General features: G+C 38.1%; 1 protein-coding gene across 1 annotated transcript in view; it reads right to left on the reverse strand.

The window, feature by feature from the left end:
- The window catches only part of unc-13, a 375,340-nt gene that overhangs the window by 275,084 nt on the left and 80,870 nt on the right, over positions 1–19,386 (reverse strand). Inside the window, exons 7-15 of the mRNA XM_076627833.1 lie at positions 18,299–18,468; positions 17,460–17,650; positions 16,976–17,008; positions 16,022–16,140; positions 15,686–15,872; positions 15,296–15,493; positions 13,086–15,203; positions 12,879–12,982; positions 12,568–12,770 (exon numbers count right to left, since the gene is read on the reverse strand). Of these exons, the coding sequence (XP_076483948.1) occupies positions 12,568–12,770; positions 12,879–12,982; positions 13,086–15,203; positions 15,296–15,493; positions 15,686–15,872; positions 16,022–16,140; positions 16,976–17,008; positions 17,460–17,650; positions 18,299–18,468 (3,323 nt within the window). The remainder of the gene's footprint in view (positions 1–12,567; positions 12,771–12,878; positions 12,983–13,085; positions 15,204–15,295; positions 15,494–15,685; positions 15,873–16,021; positions 16,141–16,975; positions 17,009–17,459; positions 17,651–18,298; positions 18,469–19,386) is intronic.

Here is a 19,386-nt window from a genome sequence, read left to right on the forward strand (position 1 = left end):
AAGGCAAATGTTCTTTTTATTTTTCTAGACAAAATTCAAGGGGATCGCTTCGTACAGTCGTATGTTATCTCTAGACTGCGGATATCTATGGAAATTCATCTTTGTACGAACATAACTGAAAGAATAGCACACAAGCGGAAAATCATTTCGCCTACTAAATATTAGAACGAGTATCGCGATACTTTGATTATTTTATAAACGTTTTTCTAAATATTAAGCGCGTTCTGCGTATTTGTACTCCTTCGAGTTTCCCATAAATGCGTAGAACTTGGCAGTTTAGTTATCCTATCTCCATCGAAGATATTGCGTTTAAAAGTACAAAAATGTTCTTCGAAATAATTAATTTCCAGTGATAGACGATAAAATATTTTTAGGGGAGGATAGTGTATGGTTATGCGTGCGACTAGTTGTACACAAGTTACAAGAAAGCTTACATACTTGCAAATATGTAGCGTGATCTGTCATAGAGCCCAATTATGGAGAAACAGAGTAACCGCAAAAGGCGTATAAAACGAGTTTCTTCGTACGTTTGAATAATTTGATCGACGACCTGATTTAGTGTAAAATTACAGTAGTGTACAATATTTTGTTTAAAGGAGTCGGTAATACGCTTACTTAAAATGTTAATGGTTGAAACTGTAGAAATTTACGACCATTTGCCACGAGAACTCTTCTTTAACATATACCGCGTTCTTCCATAATTGAGCAACAAGTATACTTGATACAAGTAATATCCAGAAAATTCTAATATTTTACCAAACTATTCCATTTCTCTGCAACGATATGCCAATCATTTATTCTTTTATCGCGTGTATTTTTTAATATCGAAGCTTACGGTGTTTCTTATGGGCAGATTTAAGAAGGCTTTCTTAGAATACGACAACTCGAAACCATAAAGTTAGACAATTTTCTCAACGATGATAAAGAAAATTCGTATGTTGTAAATCGTGTTGCTCAGATGTACGCGTAATTTATGAGACGATCCAACGAACAACCTCGATAGAAAACGTAGAAAACTTTTCGTCCAACGCCCACGTCATTTGTTACACTGACGTCTTACAAGTCAATCATGGCTATGTTAACAAGAGAAGATTAGCCAGAAGACTGGAAGATTAGCCGTGCTTCGTGAAGGACGTGCAAACCAAGACTGGAGTTGACCGCGGGATCAGTTAATCCCGGATTGATCGTTTTCCTGTTCCTTGCCGACATTGTCCATCGACTTTGCGTTTGATATAGGATCTCTTATCCCTTTGAGCACCCTCTTCTCGATAAAGCTGTCCGCCACGAGTTCGATTAGGTGCTTGCATAGTAGGATGTCGAGGGTGGCACGATAGTTGAACTAGTGTTATGAATGTGTTTGCCTGCGAAAACACGTGCTCCTCCGTGTGTTGTTCGCACGTCGAAAGGGTCGTAATTACGTACACGATGTTCCACAGCCAGAGAGAAGGATGCTTAGACAGGAAATTGATTTTAGCCTGTTGTCAATGCGATAAGGCCACGATGGGTGTTAAGTTCGTTAACGCGCATTACCAGCCAAAAATTTGCAACTATATCCGAATTACAATTATATCGAATCTTGTGTTAATTTCGTTATTTATTTGAGATTAATGACAAATATATTAATAGCGATTTACCGTATTTTCATCGATTTTCTGCAAAAAAGATCTGTCAGATTTTCTAATTTCTTTAATTTTTCATTTCATTCTTCCTATTTACTTCAACTTTTCAATTATCCGATTTTTTAATTTTGACAAAATTATAAGTTAATATCCTTTTAAAGACCTTTCATTTCTATGTCTGGCGATTCCAAAGTTTAAGATACGACACGTGCATGTAAGTTTCAATTTCAGCGAGTGGAAATTCGAGGAAATTAAATATATTTTAATATCACGGATAATATGTTTAGCGTATAATATTGGTATTAATTCTGACATTTATAACGCGTACTTTTCAAATTACTTGTAGCAAATTTTGTATATATTCTTCGTACAATGTTATGTACAAATGCTTTCTAAATATTAAGGACTACAACTAGGACGATCACAACTATTTCGCCTGAATATACGATTATGAAAAATGTCTGTGCAGTATCCTCCGAGCTATTTATGTCGACCACGGCTTTCTTCGCCATACTTCCACCAGAAATATTCTCCGATTTATTTCACTCTAGTCATATTTCTACCTCTTTCCCTAAGTACGCTATAATTCTCCATAAAAACGATTAAATCACGATTAAAATTACCGCGGAAAATACTTCAAATTCTCCCACAACATAAAGCTACAAATTTCTCGTTCAAAGATATGAAATGACAAATATTCGAAGTATCCTTTCAAGAAGGATACCTCGTTCTCGAGGAGGAACTTCGCTGGTCATCGAAGCATTGAAAAATGTAATGTCGCGTATGTCAGCAAATTTCTCTTTTTCTTTTTTTTTTTTTTTCACTCCCCTGGGAATCGTAGGAAGTGCACAGATGGCAAGGACAAAGTTTTCTTCAGCCTGCCAACTTTCTCACACGTGGATATTTCCGCGAGGAAAGTCGAGCCACAGATACGATGGTAGTCGCGGTTGGCACACAAACAGCACATATTTCTACAGCTCTATAGGTGCAAGAAAGATTGTCGTATTACTGATACGACGATAAATTTTGATTGTTCGAACCTCCTTTTACATTCCATATAACGTGAAAAGATCGATCAATCGGATCGCTAGTGCTGGACCGAAATTCGAATGTAAACCTTGTACTTGCCGGACGATTGCCTCGTTTAGGACAAGACTATTCGGGTTAGGCAACGGTTTCTCGTTCTGCTTAATATAATTGCTCCCTTCGTTTTGATCATTGGCGCTGATTATTCGTTAGAATTAACTATTCCAAGGATGTTATAGCGATATAAAAGAAGATTATCCTTGTAAGTCTTTTCTTTATCTACACGGTAATCCTCACTGCAGAATTACAGATATAGGTAATTCCCTAAAGAATTAAACAGCGCGCCAGATACTCTCGTTAGAAATCATATACCTACACATATATCGTATTATAAGAAAAAGGAAGGAAATAATTTTCGTCAAAATAATTTTTCGAGATATTTAGAGTTTAATTTTTACGTTATTACTAGCGCGACACAGTTGTAAACTTAATATACTAAAGCCAATTACGAGTTCGTAAGAAGGTTTCTGAACTTTTAAACAAAATTTAACAGAAAGTTTTGTTGGATATCATCGATTTTGGTGAATACCTTCGGGACCAGAAATTCAAGACTCTAGATTCTTCGTCCTAAGGGCGCGATATTAATTAACAAGTTGAATAACTAATAAATATTTATGTCGTATAATGGAGATTCAAATAGAATTATAGTTACAGCTTGTTTCTGATCCGTGTTTAGTCAATGAGAAGTTAGTAAACAGAGGTCGAGGTGAGCGTAATCTTGTGATAGGCAATGCTCAAGTCTAATTAACGTCGTTGATCCAGAGAAATTAATCTCATACAGTTCACTTGAAACTTCGCTTCAGCTTACAATTTGATGGTAACAATTAGGTTGAGTTAAACTGTACCTCGAACGATTCTTAATTATCGTATTACGCGATTATTTCAGTCAAAAGCACAATATTACATCGGCGAGGTCTCCTTGTACAATAATTTATCGATTAATAGATTCCTTTTTCACGATTTTCTGTCAAATAAACCAATCAAATATCTTGCAATTTGTAACATTTCATTTTGCTTTATTATCGAGCTTATTGCTCTAGAGTGCCAGGGAATTTATTAATACTAATAACTCGTGAAGTATCAAATTTCACCAATAATAGTTCGACTGTGCGAGAGAGTTCTGACATCCAATATCGAAATAATTTTGCCTTTGGTAAAAAAAAATATGTCTGCTTTTTGTCGACAGTGCCTGATCAAATTAGTCAATTTGTTCGCGGCTCTTCGACTCTTTGAGCAAATAATGCAAAATATTACAGAAAAACATCGCCATATTTCAACGCCTAATTCTTTCTTTGATCGGCGTGCATTTCCGCGCTACAAGGAGCTTCGTTCATTAACTTTGTACCATCGCGTGTACACTGTACACTGTATTTTTTCGTACAACGAACACCCATTGGAACGAGTAACCGAAAAAGTTCTCTTGGCGCACAGGAACGACCAGGGAATCGCGAGAAAAAAGTTAGAAGCTAAAACGTGGCTTGTGTTCCGCGAGTGACACGTGGAAGAGGAAAAATTACCAGAAGCTACGTGACCGTACAAAACTATGCAAATTGACAAGAGATTGTCATTGTCGAGCAGTGGTTCAAGTGTCGAGGATTTTCCCCGAGGATTTCTGGTCGCCTACTCAAAAATTCCAGGGAGATCGCAGATATCTTCAACGACTATGAAACGATCTTCTTCTATAGGCTGCGATGTAGCGTCAAAAACATTCCAAATTCTGGATTAAACTTTCATTCATTTAACTTGCGTTGAAGCAATTTCTACAGAACAGTGAAAAAGAAATGTTGAATTGAAAGTTATTCTGATGATCTTTCCACGACGAGTGGATTAACTTTCGAATGTATTTCGATGTTTAAAAATACAGAAAAAAATGTGAAATTAAAAATTTTGGCAGGTTTAAAAAAATGTTTAAAAAAAATAAACTTTAAGGTGCTATAACAATTATTTAAATAAACATTCTTTCTGCCTTTGTTTAGTTCACTCAGAAGAAAAATATATAATAATTTAATCCTTTTTTGGTTTTTTTGTTTCAGTCAAGAATTACGAGGTGGATCTTTCCCGCCGATTGAAGACTGCAGCGACAAGACGCCCATGAAATAGGCTTAGAAATTTTTTATAGTTTTCTCTTTTGCTTAAAAAAAATTTTTTTGTATTCGTTAAATATATAAAAAACCATACCTCAAAATTCAATAACTTCATTTCTTCCTTTCCCTTCTAAAAAAAATCACAAAAAAAACATTGTTTTGGAACATTCTAATTCAGGACACCTCCTTAACAGTTCCTGGAATTTATAAGTTTTTAAAAAGACATGCTCAAAGATAATCCCTTACTAATTCGATGTCTAAATTTTCGTGGATTAGCATCAATTACGACGATGGAAACGTTTCATGCTGTTACTCTCATCTTGAAGATTCAAGAAATTCGTTGTCATAGAATTTAATACGTATTACTTTAATTATATGCATAAAATATGAACACGAGGGCGCAGGCGATGTTTGTTCAATTTTAGTACATTGTTAAATCTTCAGAGATTACATTCGTTGATTTTAATTCAGACAATTTCCACCAATTTGTCCGAAATTCCTACGATTGTCGATTTTTTTCTGCTATATGAACTTAGAATATTCGAAGAAACGGAAGACTTTTCCTAGAAAGAAGGTTCCGATCGAACCTCGTAAATCATCAAACTCGTGTTTATAAATTAGGAATATAGCATTGTTTGGAAGAAATCTCCTGTTATTTACTTTCTTATAATCTTGGTCTGATAATTTGCACATCTGTATAGACAATTGTATCGTGTAAAATGTCAATACGTTGAAAGTTATATCCAGAAGTATTTGCACTGTCAAGTGTTTGAAAGTGGAAGCACATGCAGAACGTTGGAAAGTATTTGCATACGGAAAGTGTGTACGTATCTAAAACATGTTTCGAGATGGCGGTTGCCACGGAAGGAAGAGGAAATTTCAGAGAAATCTCAAAACGTAGTAGGAAAGCGGAATATGAAGAAGAAGAACATTTCGAAGGGAATACGATCGTTCTTTCGTATAAATAACGTTACGCAACTATTTATCAACCAAATCTTTGATTCTGAATCGTTTATTTGACAAAAATCCTCGATAAATGCATGCTTCGTTTTAGAATCAAGTTCTATTCGTCGAACAGTCTTAATGAGTTGGATCTATTCGAACGATAGAGATTCTTGAAAATCTTGTTGATTAACGTAGAGATAAAAGAGTGAAGTAAATGACAAAAATATTTTCATTCGCATGTAAACATTTGTTTAATTAAGCTTTGACGAAGCTTGTAAACAGAATAAATTACTTGTAAGTAAACGAACATTTTTTTCTCATATTACGACAATTTTTATGAATTTATGAATTTCAAACAAAAAGCAACATAACGTTGCGTTAATGTACTCATAACCGCTAAAATGATTTTACAAAATGGAAGAAAAGTATATGACATAAATTCTAAATGCGATAAAGCATGACAAATATTTTTTAATATCTCAATATATATATATATCCTACTATCCACTTTTACAATAGAACTTACCGAAGAAACAAAATGATGTATTCAAAGAGTTCCTACAGTTAAATCCCGGGATAATCTCCAAGCACGAGAAGCTACAAAGTGCTTTGCACACAAACAGCAGAAATAAGTTTGCTGCTTTACGGAGACAAGTACATTTTAAATAACTTTGAACATTCCAACATCTTATTAACCCTTCCATGCTGTACCGACACTCTACATTTACGAATGGTATGAATTAACATATGTCGAATAAAGCAGGCTTCTACTTTCAGTGCATTGCATATTTTTTACAAAATTCTTCGAAAAAGATTTTTTCTATTAACGATCGGCAAAAAATAATTTTTCTTACGGGGTTAAAAAGCGTGGAATTCTAAAAGATTTAAAAAACGTTTAAAAAAGAAAAAAATGATACAGTCAGCAAAAAGCTTGTAAAGTTAATCTTCGGATAATCTCCAGGCTCCAGAAGCTGTAAAATATTTTCTACACCTATTGCATATGAAAAGATAAAATTCTAAAGTCGCAAGAACGAATATGTTCTTGGCTAATTCCTTCGACTAAACCGGCAAAGTACAAACTTTTCTCGTCGGATGAAAGGATTTATCCAAAAAAAACGGCCATAACGATGAGCGTTGTGAAGAGAATGCAGGCCACCTGCCAATACAGCAATCTACGGAAGAGAGTGAGAAAGACGGATGTACCATGAATGTTTCAGTCCCTGTAAGTGTCTCTCGCCACGACTGCAGAAGCTGTTTCAAATTTAACAACGCGTCTCTAGTTTTAGCTTCTCTATCATACACGGTCGATAACATCGCTTCTTAGCGTACACGTGAACACGATCTCGTTGAATGTATGAATGCGACGACGTAACAATGGGAAGAAATAAAAGAAGAAGGTATACTACGTAAAGCTGATCACGCAAGACGTGATAAGTATCCTAATTTTCTGATTTTTCCATGTTATTTACTATGTATAAGTAAAAAGACGAACGACCTATTCAATGCAAACATATGAAACTTTCGCCAACAGGTGACCAATTCACCAAGTTCTATGAAAATAACTAACAGTATACTGTTATACCAAATAAAAAGCATGACATTTATGTTTTTTTCCCTACGATGCTCTAAACGATCTATAAACAGTGTTAAAAATCGTGAAACAACAACTCTGGATACATAAAAATTCCTCTATTCTTCTGCTAAGCTTAGTCTAACAAAAAGTATATTCTCTTTCTAGAAACATTATATATTGGGTTGTCCGAAAAGTGTCTTTCTTTCGCAAACATGTTTTTTACAACAGTGCACCTTCATAGAAACGTGAAACCAAGTCTGTGAAATGTTTATCTCAACAGAATAAAATGGATCGTACGTAATTCGACAAAATAATATAAAAAACCTGCGTCTATTGTTTCCTCATAAAACGAAAGAAACTTTTCGGACAACCTACTATCACGCTTAATTACATTTAAATTACAATTGTCTTTCTCAAAATAAGTCTATCCAGCAGCTGATACTCTGGCATCGCCACATTATCAACCGCAAGAAGTCCGGCATCTTGCAAACCACTCTCAGACGTTTTCAAGCGAAGCTTAGAGCAATTAAAACTTCAATCATATTCTCGGTCTCTGAATATTTGCCTTAACTTACGAGATCTCGCTTCAGGCTTCTAGGACTGAAGACCATGATGCGTCTGTGTTTCTTGATGAGTTTGCTGAGCCTCTGCGTTCTTTGAGCACAAGTTAGAGGTTTGTCGGATACATGGAAATCATCCTGCATTTCGTCCTCGAGGTCCTCCATGCTCTTTTCCATCGGCGGACTGTGTCTCGGGGTCACCGTGCTCAGCGGCACCACTTTTGCGATCAAACTTTCGCTTCTAACGCTCCACGTGGACGCGCCATACCTTTTCATGTTCATCAGATCGCCTATGCTATCTCTCACGTACAAATTTCCCAGTTGGAGGTTCGCTCTTGACAAAGCTGGCGAATGTGGAAGGGACTCGGAGCATTTCTCCGTCGATCTAATCACATCTGGTAGCACCGGTTTACACTGCAGCTTGTCCAAGTCCGACAAAGAAGATCCACGGCGAATTCTCGACTTTAATAATTGATTCTTCTTGGCTATTTGTTCTTTCTCGCGATGCACGCTCTTTGAAGACAAGGAGGACTTCATCGCGAATAAGCCTGCTTTCAGAGGGAATAGTAGAGCCCATTCGGTGGACTTTTCACGAGCCTCCATTTTGATTTACTTTTTTTTCCTATTTGTATATCGAACAGTTTCGACGATTCAACGATCGACCGTTGATATAAAAAAAATTGTAAAACGGACAACAATATTATTTTCGTCGATTATAAAAAAGTTTCCAAAAAATGTACCAAACGTTGGTAGAAAAAAAAGAGTAGCGAAATTCGTTGGTGCGCAATTTCTACGATATTTGCAGATCCTGTTCACAGAGCCGTGACGTGTAGTTACACGCAGGATATCATTATCCACGCGATATACCGGCGCGGCATCCGGCGTGCCGCTTAAGCCCTTCCGGTCAGACCATTATCAAGCTTCGGAAGTTGGAATTTGTAGAACGCCGTTCTGCATTCCAGCCACGATTGTTCGATAATTTTCCAACGAGTTTCGTCTTCCAGTATACAACAAGCTCCGCGAAACACTTTCGTAATGCAACATTACCATCGAACAAGACCGCAAACACAGTTCATTGTATCGAAAAATTCTCTCGAGAAGATCCTTTTACCCCGTTAAATACACTACACGACCATCGATCACGTAAATTTCACTGATTATCCTTTGCGAAACGGGACGTCTTTGTTCGTCGAAATCGACGAAACACGAGGAACGAAGGACCAGAGAATAAAGAACATCCTGTTTCTCGCAGCAGCCCGATCAGACTCTGTGACGGATCGTACGGGAATTAAGGCAAAGGAGGTGGTCAGCCCCTGACGGACCTCTTGGTGATATTTTCACTTAAGTTAACACGACCCCCTGTGTAGATGTTCCCTTTGCGGGAGCTATCGGCGATACTTCCGTCTAATAAAAGCCTAATAACGATCGATAGTGTCGCTGCTTCGGCTTTCACTCTTTTCTTCGTCCTCGATGTGGATTCTTCCGTGCGTTTTTCAAAATACGCTACTCGAAGTACGCTGATAGAAAATATACTTTCCTGCCTCGTTGGTAGATGGTTTCACGTTGTCATCTAATACGCTACTGAAGGATACCAAGTTCGTTCGCGATGACAAGTGGCAACGATGATAACGAAATAGCGGGAGACGAGACCTTGACGGTGAAGGTGATACCACTAACTCTAGGCTGCCAACTCGATATACGGGCTTCCGATTGCGGTTAGGCCGACTGGCCTACATAGATTGCGGCCCTACGAGGTCCTATCGCGGTAAAAGAAACGAGCCTCTGCAGGGAAGATGGCAGGAACGTGCCTAGCATGCGTTCGAATGCAGATTCGTACAGTTTCTTTTCACAAGGTTCATACAGCTATGTCTTCACCGTTTCTTTTTACTTGCTTCTTTTTTTTTTTAGAAACGTTTGCGATTATTTTACCGATAAGCAGTGACTGCTGGATACAATTATCGGATAAAGCGAATCATACAACTGGAGAAATTATTTTAATGTGTTATCTTCTGTCAATTTCATAGTAACATCATAGTAACGCGACTCGGACGAGAATAATTGAAAAGTGAGTCAGTTCTTAATATCAACTGATAAAATATCTTATGAAATATTCACTTGTTATATGTACGAGACCTTTCAAACGTCGATGTTGCTAATGTTAATACGAATACAATTTATTTAACAATCCATCGCCACGTATCTGTAATAAAGAAATCTTTAAAATTGAAAAATTCTGACGAAATTCGAACAGGTCTTAAAGAAATTGTACGAGAACATTGTGACCTACGAATACGTAAAAAATGGAGTAATATCGCGAAGATCTAGTCGGTCTGGAAACCACCTTAATGGTTCGGACAGGATGAAGTATAAAAGTAACGGTCACTGATGTCTACAGTGAGCTTTTGTAAATCGCTTTAGTACTATCACAATTAACAAAAAGACTCGTCCGGCTTAAAGCTTCCCAGATAAACGGTTCTCCTTGTTGTTTCTTTTATAGTAGAAAAATCAAGAGACAAAGTGGCCATGCGTTTAGCTTTCGCGAGATAAGCCGACAAATTTCACCGCAAAGAAGCTCTTAATTCGTTAAGCTGCAAGGGATAAGATTTTAAGAATTTAGCGAAATGTAACCACTCGAGGAAAAAACGATACGTAAATGTTGACACAGATAGCTCGATTTAATTCTTTTATCCGCGCTATTTTAAATCGCGTTTGGGCGTACGGGGATAATTTCAGACCTCGGTTACCATTTTCATGACAGAAATATGACAGATTAAAATAAACTGATTATTCTGCAAATATTTTTATATGATTGCTGTAGATGTTTCATACAGACGTCAGAAACCAAAGTATTACTAAAAAATAAGATAGAAGCACAGAGTACGTAGCGTTCAGTTTCAAAATTCTTTAAAATTCTATCCAATCGAAAACATGATAAACAATTATTAAAAGTTAGAAATCTTGTAGAAATGTTTTATCTCATAAATAAATCATTTGCTATTTCTCTGGACTTTGCTTTCTAGGTTCCTCTAAACCACTTTGTATCGTTTCTACATCAAACCGATACATTCCTCTCGTCTAATCACAAATTACGGTCTAAATAGAGCAATTAAATCTCCGAACGCGATATAGGCTACAATAGCAATAATAGTAAGAATAATAACATGACGTAAATATAGAGAGCTTCACGATCGATTTGCAGAAAATGTAAATGATATTCGCAAAGTGTAATATGATGCTTGAATGCTGGCTGGCCCCGGTGAAAATTTTCGCAGCCGGACCATGCGAGCAAACAATCGGCTTCGTCTCAGCATGCGTTACCACGAGGAATTTACATTTTCCATCGTGGAGGCGAATTTCTCCGTGGTATATATACATATATCGACTGCGATGGCTCCCAGGAGCGCGTCAGGTGCGTACTTAGGGTGCCACGATTGGGTGACAAGGTTGCGTTAATGGAAGTTTCGTGTCGCAGCTAGTTAACCGTTAACCCATCTCTTGTCCCCTCGATGAGCGACGTATTTTTAAGGCAGCGAGAAGGCCGATAAACGTACCCTTTACTCCGGCAGGGATTCCTTTCCACGCAATGGGATTCGATTCACGAGCTCTTTTCTCTTTTTTTTCTCTCACTTTTCTCCCTCGTTTATTCGTTCCGAGAGATTCGCATTGAGAATAATCGCATTGAATTCGCTATTGTAACTTGTCTCTTATTCAGGATAGTTACGCCTCTTCCGTGTGTGTCTATGTATGTGTGGGTATTTGCGCCAACATAATCTCGTATTTCTTCCCGAAGGTTCCCGATAAAACACTAATGAACATTCATTGTTCGTTTACAACGACTGACACCGATAATAGCGCGACTGTTATTTCTGCCGTGATATCACGACGTATTATTCGTAATTTATGCATCGGTGCGCCTTTGCTTTCTGGGACGTGTGTAATATTCGGTGACTAATGCTTGTTCGTGGTTCATGGAGTGCTTTTTTACACTTTCGTACGATGAAATTAAGCAAGTTTTAATTTAATTTATACTGATACAATTATTTATATTTATATAAGTTTTTAAGTCGTTAAAATTATTTATAGTGGTTAAATTAAGGGTTTCGTTAGTTTCTAACGCTTCGATATCAGATAGCATATCACTCGTCGATTCAAATTCATCTACGTACGTATAACTTGTGCTATCCCGTGAACTACCGATAAGGATCAACGAATTTGTGGCAACCTTCTAACTGACAACGAACAATACGACCTACACGGGTGATAAAGTACAGAACCCATTGATACGATCTCGAGATCGATAAACGTACGTGACGAATCGATACAAGATAATAATTGACAAGGCTATTGTTGCAACAGCGAAGGACTAGTAAGAAAAATGCGGGTTGCCGGCATGAAGCGCTACATTTTTCGGAAGGTCGCCGTTTAGGTCATTGGCTAGCGCCTCGGTGTGACGGAAAGTCATTTTCATTTTGTTTAAGATCTGTATATCTATTTCTGTAGCAACTTCACTATTTCAGCATAGTGGATATCTAGGACTGTTTGCCAATCTATACTATTATCTATACGGTATCTTATAAAAGTCCTCTTTCATTGAAAATTCCATACTTTTTAATATTATTTAGTAGTCTAGAATTAATAAAACACTTCTCTATATAACAGTATTCGTTTTGAATACCTAAATCAAAATATGATTTACTTACCCGCAGCTGCATTACTATTTGGTTATACGCCCAATGCCACCGTTGCCTTGATGTCATCTCCGGTCGTTCTTTCAATTGTGTAGGCACTGAAGCAGCTCCAACCATCTCGAGGAGTTCCTTATCTGGTGGTGGCTCGGGTGGACTCCTCGGTGGAGTATCCATTTGAACACTTTCTTCTAAGGATGCTTGTTTTGTTATGCTTCCTGTAAATAAAGAGGCAAGAACATTAATATATAACTTTTATCATACATATATATATTCGCAAATATATTCACAAAAATATAATAAAATACAGAATAAAGAATAATTACCACGTGGACTTTCGGTATGCGACATCGGTGGCGTAGTTTTGTACGCGTCCACCAACGAGTCTTCCCGAGAGTCACGAAGCATTCCGTCATCACCTCGCTCGTACCTTCATAAATAAACATAAATAAACATTCAATATATACATATACGTATTAATATATGTCAATAATTCTATATATTTTTAAATAATTCTAAATCCATTGCATTACCTTTCAAGAGACTCGTCCCTCATCTTATAATCGTCATTCACCGCGCTGCTCAAGCTGACCTCTGGTTCCTCTATAGATTCTTGGTCCTTGAAGTATCCACGCGAATAGCTCTCAGTTCTGGAAACGGGCTGAAGAGCACTGACGTTTTGTTCATAGCTACCTCTCGTTTGGTACGAGTCTGTCCTGGTGAGAGGCGGTTTGAAGGTATCTTGCGTGATCGATGAGAAGGAGTCTTTTCTTGGAGGTTGAGCGTATGAACCTCTTCTGCTGTACGATTCATCGGGGAAGTGGTCGGAGGCGTAAGAATCTCCTCTGTTTAATTTTGGTTTCTGAGAATGTTGGCTGTGCTGGGAAGAATGTTGACTGAGTTGACTTTGATGCGATAGCTGCGAGTCTTTTCTCTGTGGTTCCTTCGGTATGATTTCTGGATATTCCTCGTCTTCGATAACTTCCTCCTGACAGGATTCAGTTCTCGTTAATCGTTTTCCATTAGCTCCTGTGTGAACCATTGCCGTCACCGTCATACTAGTTGGAACGTGGTTGGCTGTTACGTGATTAACCATCGTTGTCGCGGGCTGCGCCGTACTTTGCGGAGATTCGATCAAAGTAGGGCCAACGGAGCTAGAGTCAGCAGCTGTTGAATAGTCGCTGCTGATTCCTTTCTTCTGTGGAATGCTACTAATTGAACTCACGGCAGTTTCGATAGACTCCTTTAATTCGTCGTCCTTAGACTCCAAGGAATCTGTATGTTGTTGTACGAGTGGGCTAGGTCCACGTTTCTCGAACTTCTTTCTTCTCTGTACACCAGTCGAAGATATATCCTGACTTTCCTGAGGGGGAACGTAATAGTCTGACTCGCTCGACTGATATCCGTTCGTTCTCGTCTGACCTCTAGGCGTAGTTACCGACAACTCCGGAACTTCGCTCGTTCTTCTTTCCGTGCTGGTAACTGGACTCTCTTTGTAACGTTCCTTGAAGGATTCCTGATAAGAATCAGGATAAGACTCTTCGTATTGATTATAAGGCTCTTCATACTGATTCTGATAGTCATTTTGATACGATCTACTAACAGTTTCCTCTTTGCTATACGGCGTCTGATAGTCAACGTAGTCCTTTTGTGGTCCTGTTGTGGTATAAGTATCGCCGTAATTACTTTGCGACGTAATGGGTACCTGAGTGTACGGATCCTGCTGGTTGTAGGTATCTTCGCTGTAAGTATTTTGGCCATCCTCCTTATATATATCCTGAATGTATGTGTCTTGATCGTAGATTCGTTGACCGTACATTTCCTGATTGTACGTATCAGGATAAGCCCTTTGATAATCAGTCGACGTATTTATATTGTACTCAGAATCGTATTGCTCTTTCGGGTATTGATTGTATTTATTTGTCACGTTATTTTGGTCATATACGCTCGATGTAGAGACGCTGTAACCGTCGTATTGCTCTTTATACGTATCTTCCCAGTAAGGTTTCTTCCTGTCCTGATATTGTACGTTATTCTGATCGTAACCCTTCACCTGATAATTATCATCTATTATCCTATCTCTGCTTGTTTTCCTGTATTGATCGTTTGGTTGGCTAGTGTATTGATCATTTGGCTGACTCACGTTCGGATATATCATATCTTCATACGTATTCCGATAAACTTGGTTATTCTGTTGCGGGTAAGGCTCTTGATACTCGTCCTTATACGAGTTTTGTAAATACTGTTGATCGTACCTATCCTGTGTCTGTGGCTCTTGACACGAACTAGTATACTGGTCATCGACCTGGGGCATGTAACTGGACCCGTATTGAGTTTTGTCAGGCGCGTGCATTTGGACGTAACCTCTTTCCTCGCTATATATACTGTCAATATAGGTATCCTGAGGTAAATTATCATGGCTGCGATAAGCGTAATTGTAGTCCTGGTTGTAGTCAGGCTTGTAGTAGCTCTCCTCGGAAGGAGTTCTAGTCTTTGGCAGTTGCCTGCTCGGTGTGGCAGGTAGAGAGACAAGTTTACGATTGATAACAACATTGCTTGGCTTTGTTGGCGTCGGAGGTAGTTTCTTTCCAGTGCCTTCTGTTCGAGACGGCGGTCGTTGTTGTGGTTGAAGCGGTTTTCGACGACGAGTGCTACGACCATTAAAAACGAACACAAAGGTTCGTATTAAAATACTTATTTTGGTGATATCGATATAATTGAAGAAAAGGAAGCTGACTGATACCTGTGATTGAGTTCCTCCGATTCATAACTGCGTTGTCGGGTAACTATTGGTCTATAATCGGGTCGATGAATACCGATACTAGATGCAGGCCTCTGTGGAAGCGTTTTTCTATTCCGTTTGTTCTCATAATAGGTGCTAGTTCCTAAATACCATTTCCCTCCGCTATCCCATTGCCTATCTTCGTCGTCTTGACCATACCTGGTGACACATTCAAAATTAAAATAAAAGAAAGATTTAACATATATTATCTTCTATATTTAAATACTTCATCTATAAATAAAGCAAACCGATACCTTATTATTTTCCCTAATTCAGTTTCTTTTACATCGCGTTGTGCAAAAATACATCGAGATGGAAAGTCAAATAATAGTACGTAATTACTATACTCACCTTTCATCTTGATAACCGTATCCCGTGGTGCTATCGTAATACTCATTGTACCTAATGTCTGTTTGGCATTCAGGATACGTAGCGCTCATTTTCCCCACTCTTCCATCGCTGCTATATCCGTCGGTATAATATGGATGATCATCGTACAAAGTCATCTGTCTTTCCAAAGACGGTCTTCTATGAGGACCTATTTAGATGCAGAAATAAACCGAGTTAAGATCTCTTTTACTATTGTTAGAGAGACGCGTATGCTATATACGTCAAAACATACATCAAAAGCACTAATGTATCCATTGTTGGCCGAAAACCAACAGAATATGCTGCTTTACGTCTTACCTCTTCGTCTCGAAGTACTCGTTGTGGTACTTGGATAGTACTCTGTGTCGCTATAGATCCTCGTTTCATCGACTCTCGTGCCATGATAGTCGTAACCCTCGCTATGCCAACCATCTTGGCTGAAATCACGGGACGGCGATGAGATAAAACCGTAATAATCAGATAGGAGAGATAAAAGCGGAGATGAAATGACCCGCGTTAAATGATGATGTTTGCTGAAAGCATGATACGCTTGGTTAAAAGGCGTCCCCAACAATTCCCTCGAATATTCGCAGCGTCACTAACTGCGCCATGCAAAACTACCTGTGAACGCTCAGTGCATTCTCTTTAACTTATTAAACATCGAACTATAGTATCTTAATCTACGTAATTTCTTCTTTCGTTTCTTCCAATGCTATCCTGTAAATATTGAAATTCTACGTTCTGTTTAATTCTGTCATAGTTTGCGAGTTCATTTTTATCACGTACAGATACAAACGACGATTTCTAATGAATAAACGCGCGAAATATCTCGTTCGAAGCGTTGTATGCAGAATACCGTGACGCGAAATATTTCATTCGTAAATGCAAAAAGGTTAATATGCGACCAACCGTTACATCGATCTTTTATGTAACAAGTTTAAACGATTTGCAATTTCATCGACGGGATAAAATAAAAATTACAGAGTAAATGTCGAATATGAACAGCTACGAACGATCTACGGAGAACTGCGACGAACTAAACGATTGCACAAACGCTTCATCATGTGACGAACTATGTGTGTTTGATTCGTGTGCTACGTTTCTGTAAAAGCTGTTTCGATGGTGTTCCAAGGCACAGGGCTGAACTAACGGTGACACGCTAATGAAGGAGATGTTAGATGAAAATGTGTGATCTACGGTTCAAAAATGCGAGTTATACGATAAAAATCGTAGACTTTCTCACGAGACAGAACTGGGGTACTCGTTTCGTACCTGTCCTCGTAATCCCACGTGTGCTTCCGTCGTCTAAATCAGGCAGAAGAAAATAATAAACGTTTTTTTTTCCTCTTCGAATCACGCGATTCACGACCAGAGTCGTGCACATTGTTTCCAGTTAAGTTCTAAACATTCATCGGATACGACGAATGTACAAAAATCTATTTCGCTAAAGTTAAATGCTAAACTATTTTTTCACTGCACGACCTTGTTATCTGTCATCTTTTAACATCCAGCTATAATTATTCAAGTAAATTTATGTTAATTTTTATTTCAATGCAGTAGCAACGAAATAGAAAGAAAAAGAAGTTGGAGAAAGAGAAAGAAGTAAGTTACTAGTAGCTGTATCACGAGTACTGGTCATTGCAAGTCGTTTCAAAGAAGTTTTATTGTAGCAACTGTTATTTCTGGTATAATGCGCGATACTTTTTATCGATTTCGTGTGTATATTGTGTTTTAAGGCTCGGTAAATGTCAAATACCTGTACTCCTTATAGTGTCTTGGTCTACTATTGTAGAAGAGTGGCTCGGAAGATTCTGAAGTGTGCTGAGACTGATACCTTTGCGGTGGACCTTCTTCGGGATATGGTTCGTCATATCGTGGACTGTGACCCGATCCACCATAGCCTCCGTAATTACTCGGAGCTAGTCTTCCTCCGACTGTAGCTGGAATCTGATGGCATGAACAATCGATAAAATACGGTTCCGCGAAGCACGCTTTCTACGAGATACTATAGACGAGATTTAATCTTTCAACGAAACTTAAATGTCACTTCCAATAGAAATATAATATATTTAAGAAATTTATCTTACGTGTTATATTTAACTGATTTAAAAGGAACAAACTACGGTAGGTTTTCGATGTCTCTGCGAAATAAATTTTATTCGAGTATTACAAATAAATTAACGTAATCTTTATAAACAACGATTAGAGATAGTGCTTCTATCAATAATTTCTTTGTATAAATTGGATGACGATATTCTTAGAATTTTTGTTTCTTAGTCTTCTATATCTTAAATTTACGATATTTCTATATTTTTATTTAACGAATAGTTTATAAAGTAACAATGCTTCAGTCTTTAATCTATTCGCATACTTCCTGCAGCGTTTGATAATTCAAGCATGTTTCTGTAGATCCTTTAAATAAAATTTTGTAAAAATATTATTCTTCAAGAAGTTCGATAACGATCTAATGTTATACCTTAAAACGACAAAAGAAATCTCGATCGGCGATTAAAGAGCAACGTCTTTGTGATATCGAATGATTTCGAATGTTTATAATTGATAAACAGAAATATCGAAGTATGGTTCTAACGATACCTGATGATCGTCCCTCTCGTAGCTATTTTCTCTGGAGGTCTCGAGGGATCTTTGAGGGGTAGCCAATTGGTTGGCAGCGGTACGAAACTGCGAAGCCGAGCTGTTTGCACCCTGTCCGCCGACTGGATAATTCAGATCTGACGTATAGTCCGAATCCTCTGAGTACCCCGCTGAAAGACAATTCAAATGTAATGTTACCGTGGCACAGTGAAAATCTTTCGTTGCACAATCGTGAGACTCGTGTTGTTCGAAAAGAAAATTTCAAATGCAGAGAGAAACAAGTTCGCTAACTGTCGTGCGATTTAACAACCACTTTTTCTTACAGGCTAATTGAAAACACGTTCGGAAGCGAAAAGATTGCTGTCTTAAATAAAATCAAATGTACAAATTGCGTGTAAATGTGTGTAACAATGCAGAGATAAAGTTGCTGAAAAATATCCTAAGATCCTTCTAATCGTGAATTCTTCCGAGGAAGAAAATATCGGGAACGAACCACGATGAGTTTTCCTTCTGTTTGCTGTCCCCAGGGCAGAGAAGATATTAAACGACGATTACCGGAATATTGTACTGGAGAAAGAAAAAGATAATCGCGAACGATATTCGTTTGTCTTCTGCCTCGTAAAGCGTATAATCCGTCGTTTCGATCGCGTTAATTTTAAATGTGCTTCACCGGGAACGAAATTGGTCGATATTGGACGAATCCGAAAATTGAAACTGTGCAACAGCGGGAAACAGAAACGGTTAATGTCCATGCGATTTGATCGTTGTTATCGAGGTATTTGACGTGTCAGGAGAATCATCAGAATTCTCGTTCAGGGGAAAAAGGAGGTCCACAAACGAAGAGGACGAAACAATTGAAAATGAAGTAAAAGGAATGAAACAGGCGGATCGACGGAGATTCCACTACTTGCATGGAACAGAAAAAGAAAGAATTCATCGTTAAACAAACTTTACCATGCCAAGGGTGTAGCGATCATTGATATAGCGACAAATGATTTTTGAACAGGGGCTGAATTTTTAGGGATAAGTTACCGACGATTCTCGATGGTCGATAACCAACAATGGGAGTGGCATTTTGTAGCGTACTT

Source organism: Bombus vancouverensis, chromosome 2 (genome assembly GCF_051014615.1).
Source record: "Bombus vancouverensis nearcticus chromosome 2, iyBomVanc1_principal, whole genome shotgun sequence".
In the NCBI taxonomy this organism is placed as follows: domain Eukaryota; kingdom Metazoa; phylum Arthropoda; class Insecta; order Hymenoptera; family Apidae; genus Bombus; species Bombus vancouverensis.